This window comes from Nuphar pumila, chromosome 13 (assembly GCF_984573655.1).
Source record: "Nuphar pumila chromosome 13, dmNupPumi1.hap1.1, whole genome shotgun sequence".
Classification (NCBI taxonomy): domain Eukaryota; kingdom Viridiplantae; phylum Streptophyta; class Magnoliopsida; order Nymphaeales; family Nymphaeaceae; genus Nuphar; species Nuphar pumila.
In genome coordinates this window covers 87,311,175-87,328,242 of record NC_143261.1, presented here as the reverse complement: position 1 = coordinate 87,328,242, position 17,068 = coordinate 87,311,175, and the positions used below count along the sequence as shown (strand labels likewise).

The 17,068-nt window shown below is 35.3% G+C and overlaps 1 protein-coding gene across 3 annotated transcripts in view; it reads left to right on the top strand.

The window, feature by feature from the left end:
- The first annotated feature begins 3,719 nt into the window (after positions 1-3,719).
- Positions 3,720-17,068, top strand: part of LOC149819013 (dual specificity protein kinase YAK1 homolog) — a 46,020-nt gene continuing 32,671 nt past the window's right edge. For 2 of the 3 annotated variants that reach the window (XM_089985496.1, XM_089985495.1), the window contains exon 1: positions 3,720-4,307. In XM_089985496.1, the coding sequence (XP_089841622.1) occupies positions 4,113-4,307 (195 nt within the window). In that variant the 5' untranslated portion in view covers positions 3,720-4,112. Of the gene's footprint in view, positions 4,308-5,516; positions 5,717-17,068 lie in introns of those variants that run through there. The other variant, XM_089985497.1, reaches the window with a different exon arrangement.

The window sequence follows — 17,068 nt, the reverse complement described above, 5'->3', positions numbered from 1 at the left end:
GCCTTCATTGTTCATTTCGTAGATTCTATGTATTTTAAAAATGTTTTTGATTCTTTTAAAGCATATGATGGTGATTTCCATTCATATATAATTTTAGTAGTGATCTTTCATCTCTAAACTAATTTTTTGATTGGTTTTAATTCATGTGCACCCTAAGGGTAGTCTTTATTAATGACTAGCTCTTGGATTAATATGAATTTGTATTTCATCCTCCAAATACATGTTGATGGTTATTTTCATAGTATGTGGTTAGTTCCTAGAAGAATTTCAAATGGATGACCTTATTTTGAAGAATAAGAGGTATTGTTGATTTTGATTTGGAATCACATATAAATATATAATATATTTATATGTGATTCCATGAGGAACCTTGTTTAAGTTTTGTGTTTGAAACTAAGCAAGTGTTCTAGAATCTGATCCCAAGCATTGATGTGTTTCTTAGAATTTTTGTTTGTATGCTTGCGCTTGTGAGCATTGTTCAAACCAAACCATGCTCAGGCCATGGTCTGAATCGACTAGGTTCAGACCAGCGCTTGGGGTGTCATTGATTCTGTTAAAAAAAATTAAAACAAAATCTGTTTTCTTTTTTTACAGTTGGTTGAGTGGGCAAATCACGGCCTGAACCAAAGAGGACCATGGTCAGCCACCTGGTTGGACCATTCAAACCTGGGTTGGCCAGATTCAGACCTCGGTCTGATTCTGGCAGTGCCAGACTAAGGTTGGCCACTTGGCTAGACCATCCAAACCTGGGTTGGCCAGATTCAAACATCGATCTAAATCTGGCAACGCCAGACCTGGACTAGACAGATTCAAACTTCAGTCTAAATGGACCAAGGTCTGAATGCTAGCCGTTCAGACCCTGGCCGATCTTGGTGGTGGGTTGGTGAGCTTGTGAGTTGAAAAACAAAAGCTTTTATTTGAACTATGATTAAAAAATAAAAAATTGACAAGGTCTTATCAGGGTTAACCTGATTAGGTTTGAGAAAAAAAAATATAGTAAATAAAAAAAATTGCTGGCATTTCAATCAATACCAAGGAGTTTTCTTTTTTAAGAGTTTATACTGGGTGATTTTAAAATCAAATTTTGTTGATGTTTTAAAACTTTGATTGGGTTGTTTTTCTTGATTGTTTGATCAGTTTGATTCTTTAAACCTGATTAGTATCTTGGTTGAACATTTGATCGATGTTGAGAGGAAATCCGATCAAATGTAGTGGATTTTAGTTAGGCCTCATCCATGGCACTATAAGTAGCCATTCCTAGGATTATTTTGGGGTTCTAGTTAAACTAGAACCATTTTGACAATATACATTATGTGATACTCTATTGTTAAATTGATTGTATTTCTATTTTGATGGATGAATAACAAAGTTGTGTATAAAATCATTTGGTTTCATATCAGGATTCAAGTTCTAAGGGGAATGAATCCACATATGAAGTTCTCTTTTCATTGTAACTCGCACAAAATTATGTAATTTATATTCAAACATTTCCGCTATTTAAAAGATTCATTTATAAAAAAAAAATTTCTAAATTTTAAGTTTGAAATTTTTGACGCATTACAGTTGGAGGAGTGTGAATCTTTTTTTTAAATTAGATATAAATATTTAATTTTTGCATATCCAAGTGCGTGGTAAGTTGGTGAGAGTTGCAAAGGCGTCCTTGCCCGGAGTCAGCGTCGTTGCCCGTAAGGTAAAAGTTCAAGAGTGTTAGCCATGAGATGATTTTTTAGAAAGTAATAATATAATTTTACCTTGGACTCCTTATTGTATCCAACAATCTATGTAAATTTAGTAGGCTCGTATTTAAAATGACATCCTCCTCTTTATTTTATATATCAATTAATAAAAAGAAGATTCAATGTCAGTGTGAAAGTAAGCAATTCTTGTCCAATCACATAAAATTCTTATTTTCATGTGATTGTTTTCTCTCCTTTTTGCCTTTTTGTGTTTGTTTCTACTATTCATCGGTAGGTTGAAGCACCGTTCCCTAACAAAAACTTTGTTGATCAAAAAAGGTAGCCACTTGGGTTCGGTCAGATTTGTTGAGATATCATTTAATTGAACTTGGTAGCGCATATGACCATTCATCACGTTTGGGGGCACGTAAGGGTGATGTTATTAACTCGGAGTTTGACTTTGGAGGGAGGGTGAGCCCATTAAGTGATCTCGTTTTTTGTGAAGCTTTTCTACGTTACAACGACACGTGTCATAGGTTTGGCTGGAAAGTTCAATTTTTATTTGGAAAAGAGGACACTGATGAACATTTTTTTTAAAAATTTAATCAATAAAAAACTATTTTTTGATATTTTAATGTTAAAAAATGCATTTTTATTAAAACATAAAAAATTAAAAAATAATATTAAAATATATTCCGTACGTATCAGAGTCTGTGTCCTAGTGTGTCCGCTCATGTCACCAGGGACACACGATGTCCCTGTGACATAGAAGCCTTAACTTCAGCTTCAGAAAAAAAAGGTATCCGCTTAATAATTAGATTCAGATTCAATATTAAGCGTTATATTTGCATTTAAACTTAAATATAAACCAAATTAGAATCTAATAGATAACCCTACTCTCAACTTGTCGGGTCTGGATTTACTATTACGTATTTCCATTTGATTCCAAATTTATCCAATTAGGCAATATCCGATTAGGTTGAGTTCAGTAATGTCAATATCAATCGGATCCATTTACATCCAATACGGCATCACACGTTTTGGACCATTCGGCTTGTCAAATAAAGATGTCTATTTGGACTTCCTATCACATACAATCTGATTTGACCGTATCCATGGTCCACTAGGCTCGTGTCCCAAAACCCACCTTGATGCTAACCACGCAGCCCTAATAAAATCCAAAAGGAAGCACCATCGGCATGGTAATCGGAGTATCCGAATCAATTTAGGCACATTTGGTAAGCCCCTGGTGGATGCAGTTAGACACATGAATCAGATCCTATTTCGGTTAAAGATCCCAAAATTACCGGACCAACATAGATCCATATCTGATGGGGCTGTTGTACACGCATAGTCACAAACGTCAACCATTTTTTTATTTCCTACTATGTTATTAACGTGATATCTACATTTTAAAATATATTTTTAAATATAAATATACAGATATTTTCAAAAAAGCAAACATGGCGAGGGTGTCAACTGGTCGGGTTTGGTTCAGACCCAGGTGAAATCAGACTTGAACCCGATTTTGGGGTATGGTATCGGGTTCCTGACCCAGGTTTAATCAGGTCCACTATAAGAGAAACCATACTCGGACCCGATAAAAACTACATGAACCTGACCCGGACCATACCTGGTAAAATAATATTTTTTTATCATTTTTACATTAAAAATTTGTGGGTCTTAATCGGAACTCGGGTCAGGCATACATTTTCACAGACTATACCCGGATGCATGTATTAATCGGACCTTTCGGCCCAGACCCGGGTCTTCTTATTTATCACCATACCGGGACCCTATAGGGTTTGATCCGGGTAAACCCGACCCTTTGACACCCCGCGAGTGAGGTGGATTTTAGCGGTTATCCGAGACCCATCAGGGGTCCATCCGAGTCTGACGATACGAGTCGGTGACGCATATACGAGACGGCGCGAGAGGGGGGGGGGGGGGGGGGGGGGGGGAGGGAGTGCACTGACCCAGGGTGCGGTCGGCGTTAACCATGGTTAGAGGTGGTATAAAAGACGTGGGTAGATAGACGACAGCCGGAGCCACCAAAATTATTAGAAAGAGGAAAGGAAAGAGGCGGAGGTGGAGACGAAAGGTTTCTCCCCTTCCCGCCCCCCCACCAATCTCCGGCGATCTCCGCCACCCACCGACGTTCCTCTCCGCTATTTCCAACGTTTCCACGCCTGATTCCCTCAGAATCAGGCCCAATTCGTCTCCGATTCGCTCACTTTTCCTCGCCGGCGAAGCGGCAATGAGGATCGGTTCGCCCCGGCCCAAGGGCGCCTGTGGAAGGCGGATAGATGGGATTGGAATCGTCCGGGGAATTTCCGAATTTCGGAATTGATCAAAGTATCGCCTTTGCTGAACCGATGAAGGCCCTCGTAACGCCCATCTTCTTCTCCTTGGCTTGAACTCGGGAGGGGAGACGTCATGGATGAGCCGAGCACGAGCGCTGAGGACGACCCGAGCCTCCAGCAGGCCGAGGGACGTCCTTCCGCTTCGTCGTCATCGCAGCCACTGCCGCCGTGGAACCCTTGCAAAGCACGGTTCAAGGCTTACACTGGTCTCCCGCAGATCAGAACCCCTCAGAAATCCGGTCGCCTTAGGGTGATCGTGAACAGACCGGTATTCACTTATTCCTTGTTTTTTGTGCTTTCTTTACGCCAATTCCTTTTGCGGTTAACTTTAGGAGATCGGGCACGACCTCAATTGGAATTCGGGTTAATTCATGTGGTTCTTAATCCTAAAAGGATCTCTACCCATGACTAGTGGGCAGAATAATTGCCTATTCCTGTGTATTTTTTAGTTGGCTGGCATTCAGACGCATATATATCGTTTCCTTAATTCGACATCCCTAAAGCATGCGATCGTTTCTTTTTGTCCATTGACCTCACGGGTTTGGTCTCTATATATCGAATGTTTGGAAGCTCCTTTTCGGAGGAGGGTATTGCAATCTGCTGTGTGTATATGGTGCAAACTCTACATTCTGAGTTGGGAAACTCAATGGCTTGAACCTACTCTAAAAGATGCTCCCATAGTATTCATTGCAATTTCTCTGTATTTGCTGTGTGTCGGATAAATAATCTATGGTGAAGTTCGTGTTCTTGGTAATGTTTGGTTCCCACAGGAGCCTGAACAACTCAGAGTCCATTAGTGCATGAAAATCAATATCACATGCTCTAGCTCACAAAGGGAAACTACATGCCAGCTGACATCCCTATTTGTGAATGCTGATGTTTTCACCGCTTGATTTTGGGAGTTCTTGAATCCAGGAGAAAATTTATCACCTTGGTCATTCTCTTACGTTGTGATGGTAAAGTATACTTGCCAAATAACAGACAGAGAAAGAGAACTTGTTGCAACTCTTCTACTCTACGGAGGTTAAAATTATGCTTGCCCATTTAGCTACTTACTCATACCCCCGATAGGATCATTACATTTAGATGAGAATGTTATAGATGTGAAAAAGATGCAGTAAAGATTCTTTATAGAGACCTTACTTCTACTCCAACTCTTAGGAAAAAAGGATTAGCTTATATTCTATGCTGTGAATCAAGCACATGTACTTAACTCGATCTTTTTTTCTCTAGACAAGTTTAGTTCTCATGGAGAGTTCAACATTTCCTCTTGATGAAGGAATGGTGGACACTAGTATGTTTTGTCCTTTCGTGAGATATTAGATACATTATCAATATGAAATTGTGTCCTGTTCAAGCAACTTCCTTGAAAAACTTGATAGTTGCAAGACATGAGAGCAGCTGAATACGAAGAATGATCATTCTTTCTATGTATGGGTCCTACTACATGAATTTAGATTTTTCTATGTAACAAAATCTTCTCTGATGAAGTTGCAAAGTAATTTTAAATTTTTGATGCCTTGCATGTGAGCTAATCACGGGTTCATAGTGGCTGGTTGGGTCTGGATAGCCATAGCTTGCCAGAGCACGCTATGCTCACAACAGGCCTGCATGCAAGGTTCTTCTCCTGTAGTGCTCCAGATGGGCAGGGGAAGTAGACCCAGAAAAGTCGAACAGGTGAGGATCTCTGGCACTGATTGATTTTTGGCTATTTTTATAGAAAGTTCGAAGATATGATAGGGGATGCCTAAGCAAATTTTGCCACAAAATTTGAAGTTATTGTGCAGTACAGAACATGATAGGATGTTAAGTGTTAACCTGCTTTAAAGCCCCAACATCATTCGTCCCATCTCCACACATTAAAGTCATCCTTCCGATTGTCTTGAAAGTGGTCATGATAAGTTCCTTTTGATCTGGGGCAACCCTTGCAAAGACCTAAATTTGTTATGGGGAAATATATTATTAGATGAAACAAATATAGGAACAGAAGTATCAACCCAACCCTGCAGATGCTCACCTTCACAAATGGAATGACTTGGTGGACAGCCATAGTTTCTTGCAACATATCAAAGCAGTCTCCACCAATACAAAGATCAAAAGACTTTGACAAAGATTCCACTAATCAGATCCATGTGATCATGAGGGAATTGGATAAAGATTAGGGTATTGTTCTTCTCTTGTTTCCCATCCTGGTGAATGTTCAAAGAAAGGGGAGTGAGTGAAGATTTGAGAGGGCTGGAGGATGCCAATCTATCCATTTCTCAGCCTCTTGTTGATCCTACTGAGATAAACTGATTGGATCCTCCTATCTCCTTGTGCTTTATGCGTTTTATTGGTCTAACCCAAAATATTGTTGGAAACATGAGGAATTGAGTAGGGAGTTTCTAACCAATGACAGGGAAGCCAATCCATCCTTTTCACATCACTTGAATCTCATACTGATTTGTAATTTCTATCTATATCTCGCGGTCATATGATTCGAAATGCACCCGAAGACTTGTATGCACCCTATATTGATTTGGAAAGGGAGTTTTAGCTACGTATTGATATTTATTTTTCAATTTATGCATCATATTACTTTATTTGGAATATCTTTTAAAGGAATTTGCAGATCATAATTGGTGTAGAAGGATTCAGAATATCTTGTTTTACTCATCTTGACTGAATCTTTCTAGTTAATATTTCTTGGGTAAAGTTTCCATGAGCTCCTTTGTTGGATCTATTCCTTCCAAGTCTTTGTAAAGAATCAACTTTGAATATATTAGGTTCAATAATGAACCAATACACATGCACATGAAGTGCGAATATACCCATTAAAGGGGAAAACACAAGCACATAATGTGCTAACACATAAACCCACAAAGGGGCAAAAATGCCTATAAGGCATAAGTTGATATTATTGAAAAGAGGAAGGGTGTAACACCCATTACATGAAGCAAAAGCTCCTCAAAAGGAGTAGTAAATACAAAGGGGAGAGCCCCTATTTATACACTCTCAAAGGGACCACCTTGGGGGCTCCCAAAGGAGACGTTGGAGAGCCACCAACGGTCACATTTGTGACCGTTGGGGGCTCCCAACGTCTCCATTGAGAGGCCCCCAATATGGTACGAAAACCATAAATAAAAAAACAGAAAATAAAATAAAAGAAATATTCCAATGCATATTCCAATTGGAATATGCGTAAAATGACAAATTACAAGAATACCTTTGAGGGTATTTTAGGAAGAGAATATATATATATATATATATATTTATATATATATATATATATAAATAGAGATACGTATACATATATATGTATATGTATCTTTATATATATATAAAAAAATATATATATATATACATTTAAGGATTATATTTCAACATACATATGTGTGTACGAGTACACATATTTTAACACCCCCCCTCAATCTTTGCGGGGAAACGAAAAGATTGAAAAAAGTCGCAAGACTCCAAGAGGCTTCGGTAAGGATGCTATTGAAACTTGTAAATGCCTTCCTCCAATTGCCTTCTAATGGTGAACACATTTTCCGATCCATCCAGGGTACTTCTTTTTATCCTATCTTCAAGATCCTGTGGAATAACAACAAAGAACAAGTAAAAAATATCTTTGCACTTTACTCAAATGGAACATTCCTAACAAGGTGCAAAATTATAACTTATGCATAGAAATTTGAAGCACATGAGAGGATAATTACTTTATCATGAAAAGAAAATTTAGAAAACCAAAGTTTCAAAATCATATATCATGTTAAAGAGTGAGCGAAAACGAATTGCAAGAATGCATAATACATTCATAAGGTCCAATATTGGACAAACACAACCCCATAATGGGGAATAAAAAAATGGTCCACTAGGGGACACCACAATAAACCTACGAAGAGGCATAAGCTACATATGCTTTATTGAATGAGGGCCTAAAAGGCCATAATGAGCATATGCATAATTGCATATACTATCATAAAATGAATTAACACTTAAAGAAATCATTAATGAACATGCTCCAAACATACTTTAGTAAAAAAGAACACAAGAGTTCAAAAGGTTTTAAATCCATTTATGAAGCAAAATAATGAGTGTTATTTGAGTAGAGAACCTTACATATTTAGGAACATGTCATTCAAATGATTGCAATTACAAAAACTCATTTTGCATATCAAATATAAAAGGTGACCAAAAATCTATTTGATTTTAAAATATGCATATTAATGATATGATTTACTTGTATCTTAAAAAGACAAAACATGAATGAAATTTCACAAATTTTAACAATAATTCATCCATTACAAGCAACTACCTCATTAGTCCTCCAAAACCCACAAATCAAGTGTGTAAGCTACTAGATCAAGAACATAAATATAATACCATTAAAGGCCAAGGACACACACAACGGTGTATTAAAGAATCTCTTGTCTACATGCAATAATACTTGAAATGAGTGCATCAACGATAAGAACAAGAGAATACATGCCAACATGGATCAAAAGCATCTCTTGTCTACGTAAAAATACACTCAAGACCAAGTATGTTCAGCTACTAGAACAAGAGTATCAAGCCAACCATGGGCTAAAACACAATACATCTCTTGTCTACATAAAATGACACTTGAAATGAGTGAAAGAAGCCAACCATGGGTATACATCTCAGCGACTAGAACAAAGACACAAATGCCAACATGGACTAAAGATCACACACCATGGTGTGAATCAACGTGCCTTGTCTACATATAATAACACTCAAGACAAGTGTGTTCAGCTACTAGACCAAGAGAACAAAGCCAACAAAGGGCTACCAACACACAATGGTTTTATAATATGTCTTGTCTACATATGATGACACTTAGATAAGAGGTATAAGAGGAGAAGACTTTTGAGGCAATAAAACTTTGTAATGACAAACATATAAATAAAACCTTGGACAATATTTTGAAAATAAATATGTGCATATACGCATAACAAGAACACTTGGAACACTTGTGCACAAAAGCATGTAAAAGTATCTTTAACAAGATACTATAATCGATGAAACAATATAAATGTAAGAACATACACATACCAAGAACACTTGGAACACTTGTGCACAAAAGCACAAAACACGAAATCACAAATGTGCAAATACACTCATAAGATTCATAAGCAATAAAAGGTTGGGCAATAATCCCCAACACCCTTGAATTAAATATACCTTAAAACATTTAAGGTTCCAAGACACCATATATCCATCACATTTATGTATAAATAAGAGCATCCATAAGATCAATGGCCATAAGAGGAAAAAAAACGAGTGACACACTCATAATTAGAGATCATATAACAAATCATTTTAGAGTCCCCAAGGTGCCGATAACTCACATCAACAACCATATTTAATATGGCAAGTGGACAATTTAAAATGACATAAGGTGCCCATAACTCACCTCAACAACCATCTCTAATATAACAATAAGGCCATAAAAGGATTGATGCATCATATAACAACTTGTGATGCATAAAATAAGTGCCATAAAAGGCAAAAATACCTTTTCAACAAACATAATGACATAAAGAAATCATCTTGGGATAATCAAGAGAAGATAATCAAGCTTTTAACAAAGACATCACAAGAACCGTAATGGTTCGCAAAGAGAGCTTTAACACAATATCCAAGGAAAAGATATTCAAAAAATACTTGAAAATTTATAGAATTGGGATTAAATCCCATACAACAAATTTTAATATTCTTTGATTGTGATGAGATATGCGGAAACATGCAAAGTGCCATAAGCATTTACAATGTTTTATAATGATTCAAAAGAATCAATATCTAAATTCATTACACTTTCACCAAAAGAAATGTGCACAAAAGCTCCACAATGTAAAAATGTCTACGAAGAGACAATATACATACAAGCATGAATACTTTATAAAAGAAGTGTTCACAAACACTCTCACAACACTTAAACAAAATACGCAAAAAGCGTAAAAGTAGTAAACATGCAATAATGCATGTATTGAATAAAAAGAACAATTGCTTGAGACTCTCAAGCTTTAATTATGCAATTATATGCTTGATAAATGCAATTTAAGACAAAGAAGACCATATTATGGCCAATGTAGGCATCCTTAGAGATACAATCAAGATGTTTTGAAACCTTATGTGAAAAATACAAACAAACATGTTTATAAAGTTGCATCATTAGAAGAAAAATAAAAAATTAATGAAATCTTTTATACCAAAGGATGCAATAGATACACTATGCATTCTATATAGTGTGAGAAGATTTTAAAAGATCTTTCCTAATGAACACAATGGTTCATACAACACATTTATCACAAACAATTTTTCAAAATTCTTTAAATAAACCAAAACTATTGAGAGACTTTTAGGAGTTCATAAATATTTATCATTAACAAGAACTACTTAGGGTTCATAGAAAAAGAGGTAAACTACAAAGATTTAGATGTGAGAAATCCTCATACAGGTATTATATCAATATATATATATATATATATATATATTGTTTTCACAAAAAAATGCACTAAAAACCATACACAAGAGTTTTTAAGCAAAGATCATTAATTTAGCAAGAAATCATATATAAAAAGTTAACTTATAGGTTAATCACAAAATTCTTATGAAAAAATTATAAATCTCACATAATTGAAAAACAATTTTGCAAAACATAAATTACTATTATATGTGATGAGGAATCGATAAATATATAACCAAGAATTATATATTTGGACAATAAACAAGTTTACCAAATTTAAAAGGAGATATTTTAAAATATATGAACACGCGAAATGTGAAAGGAAATGATTCAACTATCAAAAACACTAAATGTGCAAAAAATAGTTTCATAATGCATAATATGTTAAGAAAAGAGATACATACCGAAAACTTCTAAAAAAAGAGAGGAACAATGAATACTTCACCATTTCTTGAGCACCACGCTTTCCGTTGCACCAAGAGACAACTCCATCGTAACCTTGCTTTGATACCATGTAAAGAAACAACTTTGAATATATTAGGTTCAATAATGAACCAATACACATGCACATGAAGTGCGAATATACCCATTAAAGGGGAAAACACAAGCACATAATGTGCTAACACATAAACCCACAAAGGGGCAAAAATGCCTATAAGGCATAAGTTGATATTATTGAAAAGAGGAAGGGTGTAACACCCATTACATGGAGCAAAAGCTCCTCAAAAGGAGTAGTAAATACAAAGGGGAGAGCCCCTATTTATACACTCTCAAAGGGACCACCTTGGGGGCTCCCAAAGGAGACGTTGGAGAGCCACCAACGGTCACATTTGTGACCGTTGGGGGCTCCCAACGTCTCCATTGAGAGGCCCCCAATATGGTACGAAAACCATAAATAAAAAAAAACAGAAAATAAAATAAAAGAAATATTACAATGCATATTCCAATTGGAATATGCGTAAAATGACAAATTATAAGAATACCCTTGAGGGTATTTTAGGAAGAGAATATATATATTTATATATATATATATATATAAATAGAGATACATATACATATATATGTATACGTATCTTTATATATATATATAAATATATATATATGTACATTTAAGGATTATATTTCAACATACATATGTGTGTACGAGTACACATATTTTAGCAGTCTTAACTATTGAAATTCTTGCACCTTTTGGGAATAGGTCTTCTACATAATTGCTTCACTTTTCAAATTCTTCAATGTCTTACACAGGCTCATTTAGTTCATCACTTATCTTCTTAGGTGTTCTCATCAGGTTTATTGCTCTACTTTTTTGTATCATCTAATCATGTGACGTGGGTACAGATGCAACACGACAATTTCAAAAACATGGGAGGAGGTTGCGGCTAGGCTATATTATATATATGTATTACATAATAGTACAAAACCAATACAAATGCATGGCTAATATACATAAAAAAGACAATCAATAGATCATGCCGTCTAAATAATAATTATACATAAGAAAAGAGCAAGGCGAATGTAAGAATTAAAAAAAAGTGTTAATGCTAGCTCAAACACAATAATAGTAGCAAGATTCAAAAGAAAATAATAGTATAATGCTGGTCTATAGCTGTAGCTGATGGATTTGCCTTAGAATCAATTAAGCTAGTGACTAATGTTCAAAGCCACAAACACCAAAAGCGACCATCTCATTGAATAAAAATGAAGTAGCACTCAGAATCAACCAAATAGAAACCGTTAGGAAAAAAATGATAAAAGCTTATCCAACCAGCAGGCTTCCTTTTTTCTCTTGTATATTGCATGGCTCCTCAAGAAAACATGAACATATATTGCCTAAAAGTACTTAGGAAGCCTCTAGAGTTTTTAGTATCCATGCAGTTTTTGCATTGGAAAATTAAAAGAAAAAAAATTAGGGAAGTGTTCATGGTTGATGGAGAGACAAAGGAATGGGAAAAGGTGCATTGGGAAGAGAAAGAGGGGGAAGGGGGAGGGTCAAAAGGGGATGTTTGCATGGGGAAGAGAGAGAGAGAGAGAGTGTCTGAGGGGTTCCGTAACCAAGTTAAATGAGGAGAGAGGTGCATTAATGAGAGAGAGAGAGAGGTATTGAAAATGGAAAAAAAGTACTGAATGCAATTAATACTGGTACATTGGGAAAGGAAGAAAGGAATATATACAAGGGTAGGGATACATGGAAGAAAACTTTGGGACAACACAAAAAAAAGGTAAAGAAAAAAATAAGTATTAATTAACATTCACCTTGATGCTGTTGAGGAAGAGAAAGAGAAAGGGTGAGGGGTTAGGGCTGCACATTTAAGAAGGTACGGTAGGAGTAACTCAAGAGTGATGTTAATAAAGAGTAAGAAGAGGTAAGCAATAAATGAAACAGGTGGACAATCATTTAAATTTTAATATTTAAAAAAATTGCAAATTTTTATTGGCTACAAACAAGGGTTTGGTCACTTTGAAGTGATATAAGTCTAAAATTCTAAAACAACTTTACTTATGAACCAAAAAACATTCACTTGCACTCTAACAATCATGTTTTGGGTTCAAGCTGACCCAAGTCTGTTCACAATTTATATAAAAAATACACCACACAGCCAGACCAAGCTGCACCAGGTATGGGTCTGATATGATTGACCTTGACCTGGCACAACATGGTCTGTGTCTTAGCATTGTGAAAAGAAAAAACAAGAGCGATGAAACCCAGACTTGGCACAACATGGTTTGAGTCTCATTATTAAAAAAAAAGGGAAGAAGAAACAACCAGACACAGTTCTGGTCACATTAGGTCTGGGAGTCGGGTATGGATCCAAGCAGCCCCAGGTTTTACATGTAAAAGCTTAACACCTAGGCCAGGCAAGAGTCATCCTCAGTCAGGTGTTGTCATGAGAGAGAGAGAGAGAGAGAGAGAGAGAGAGAGAGAGAGAGAGAGAGAGAGAGAGAGAGAACCTTGCTGCTTCATTGGGGGCTAGAAAGAGGTCGACGCTGGAGGAGGAGAAGTTTCACGAGTCGTAGGCTCACAATGGAAGGAAAGGAGGTGGAGAGGGTGAGGGACTTAGTTGTCATAGGCGCTAGGAGGTGAGCTCCTAAAAAGGCCTAGACAGTATGCCAAATAAAATTTAAAAAAAAACATAATAAGAAATATGTATATGACATAAAATCAATCAACAATAAGCAATAGACAAATAATATGTTGTTGAACACTATAAAGCAATTATATTATATAACCTTAACTTGCTCAAACAAATTAAGAATAAATTAACAATTGAATAAATAAACAATGCAACTAACAATGTGAAGAACAATACAAAATAAAATAAAATCATGTATACAGAAAAATTAACAACAATAGACATAATACAAGCAATAGACAAATAATATCTTCTTCTTCTTCTTAAAAATAGACATAATACAAGCAATAGACAAATAATATGTTTTCTTCTTCTTATCAACACTGAGATTTTCATGTTTTTTAATTTTTTTCTTAAATTTCACCGTATGAGAGAAGAAAGGGAAAAGGGAAAGGAGAGAGAGTACCTTGTTGCTTCATTGGGGTCTAGAAAGAGGTCGACATTAGAGGAGAAGAGGTTACGCAAGACGTTGGCCCACAATGAAAGGAAAGGAGGTGGAGAGGGTGGGTGTGCGAAATCGAGTGCCCTCAACCCCCCGTCCCCCTTATATATAGGCTCACTAGAATATGTTAATTGAAAATATGTGAACTGGAGTATGATCTGAGATTTTCATGTTTTTTTTTTATATTTTTTATTAAATTTCACCATACGAATGTGATCTAGATGTTTGGTTTTCTAGAAACAGATTATTGGATCATCCTATTACTATGCATAAGAACGATCTTTTAAGGCCTGAAAATCTATGCCTCAAATTTTTTGTAAATATTGAAGCATCTAAAAATCACATTTTTTCATCGAAAATACATGATCCAATAATTGATTCCTAGCAAATGGACCACACCGAATGCATCTCCAAGGTTGGATTTGCAAAAAGTGTTATAAATGCCTAGTTCACACTCCGGTTCACATATTTTGAGTTAACATATTCTAGTGACCCTATATATATAAGTGGTTGAAAATGGACTTAGTCTAGATTGGCCGAGTAAATTTTTAGACAATAAAGTCGTTTGGTTGCACTGCACACAACATGGGCATGTCCTGTTGTGTTGGAGGGTGCACTTGCACCCACACTGCACTACATTGACGTGGGTGTGGTGGCCCTTTAGTCAAGTTCCTGCGACGTAGTTGTGTCATGATCTGTATCTAAGTCTATGGAGGTTATTTTTTGGAAAAAAATTTCCTCTCAAGTATAAGTGATTCCTCATGAAGACCCTAGAAGGAATGCACAATTATGCCCTCCGTACATTTGTAAGTGGTCTTTCTAAATTGTAACTTTCCTATGAGATTTAGGAAGTTTCATATACGGTGTGGAATTGAAGGGCCTCTTTCCTAATCTAGAGGCCATGGCATGTTTAGTTTTGTTCCTTTTTTCTTCTTTCTTTTTTTCTTCCCCTTCCTCTTTCCCTTTTCTTTTTCTCCTTATCTTATTTTATTTTCTTTTTCCTCCTCTCGGCCTCAACCTTCTTCTTCTTCCTTTTTCTTTTTTTTCCCCTCTTTTACGTTTTCTTTTTTCTCCCTTTTCCTTTTTCCTTCTTATTTTTTTCCTTTTTTTCGTCTCCTCTTCTTCTTCCTTTTATTCCTTCTCTCTTTTTTTTCATTCTTTTTCTTCCTTTTTTCCTTTTGTTTTATTTCTATTCTTCAGATGTATGTCCATGTTTTTCACAGATACAAATATATATAGTCTGTTTTTTTCAGTGTGTGTGTTATGTATCTTATATATAGTTTTTTTCCATTTTTGTAGATACATTTTATGTTTGATGTTATGCAATTTTATGAATTTTGTGATATGTTGCATTGAATTACACACTTATACTTTATTCATAGTTACAATCACATGTTTGTCAATAAATTTAACTATTTATTATAATATTTTTGTTATTCTTGATGTTTTGATTTTTTGGTCCTGCCTGGGCTGACTAGTCTTGCCTAGGCCCCAACTAGTCCTTTTAGGGGTCTTCTATGTCAGATAGGTGTGGGTGCGGCGATGCGACACTTTAAAAAACCTTGGGTGCGAGTGTGCAGGAGGGTATATATATATATGTATATAATTTTTAACAGTTAACAATAACACTAATGAAATAAAAAACAATTATTATAATATCATCAAATCAATTCATCATCATGCATGCAATAAATCAAATTAACAATCTTCAATTCTATTCTTCATCATAAAAGGTTAAAAACTAACACCATAATTAAATCAACCTAAATATATTATAGAAACAATAAAATAAGTAAAGCAGAAAAGAAGTAAATTATACAATATACTAATAAAAGAAGCAAACAATGCATAATTACATACTAAAAGTATATCCTACACAATGTATATGACGATGAGGTAATGGATCCTAATAATTTTCTGCTTCATCATCAAATGCATCATAAGAAAGAAGACTAGTCTCAGATAAGTCCATGTTATAATGTTGAAATTATGCTCTCCCTCTAAATTACACTCTTCTGGGTTTACATTCTAAAATTTGGATGATCCTTGTCTGCATTACAAACCTAATTTGAAAATGTTAAATACAAGTATATTTAAATGAAGAAACTAAGAAATAGTCAAATAACTAAGAGATCCATTAATACCTGTATTCGTCATTGGTTCGTGAAAGTAGTCGAAAATTAGAATGAACATATACTAAATCCTCTGCACGCTTGCTGGTGAGTTTGTTTCTCTTCATGTTGTGGATTTGAGAATGTGTGCTTCAATTTCTTTTACAATAGGATGAATTAGCAGGCTGAGATAACAATCTTAATGCAAGACATTGGAGAAAAGGTGTTTCTGATCTAAATGTTGAGTACCATGTGATAAGATTTATATTCTCCTTCTCTCTTGCTAGTAATGCCTGTTCTTATAATCTCGAAGATGAAATTTTTTCAAACTCTTGTGTGACTTGATTTAAAGTGTCCCATTTTCTGACTAAAATTGAATGAATATGATTAAAAAATTCTGAATCATCCAATGTAGAATTTTTTCTCTCATGCTTGAAAACTACAACTTGCATTTTTTCAATCATGTTATCCCACATTTCATAAACTTTGTGAAGCATAAGCTCATTCTTATCAACTTCTTTCAACATTTCCCAAATAGGTTGCATAAACTCAATGAAGTATACGAATCTATCCCAAAATGCATTATCAATAATAAATTTCTTAATTTCTTGAGCCTTGACAACATCATCAGCACGATAGAATGTCCAATTCTCATCAGTCGCCATGTTAACCAAAACATTCTTTACTTTCTTAATCCTTTTCACTATCACAATGATCGACGCAAAACATGCTTCAACAATCTTTAACAATTTTAGGTTAGAATGCCTATTAAATATAGCATTGGCATGAGGTGGTTGACAATAAAATTTCTAATGCTTTTGACATTTTTTTCTAATTCCTCAATTCATGAAAATAAAATATATGTTGGTG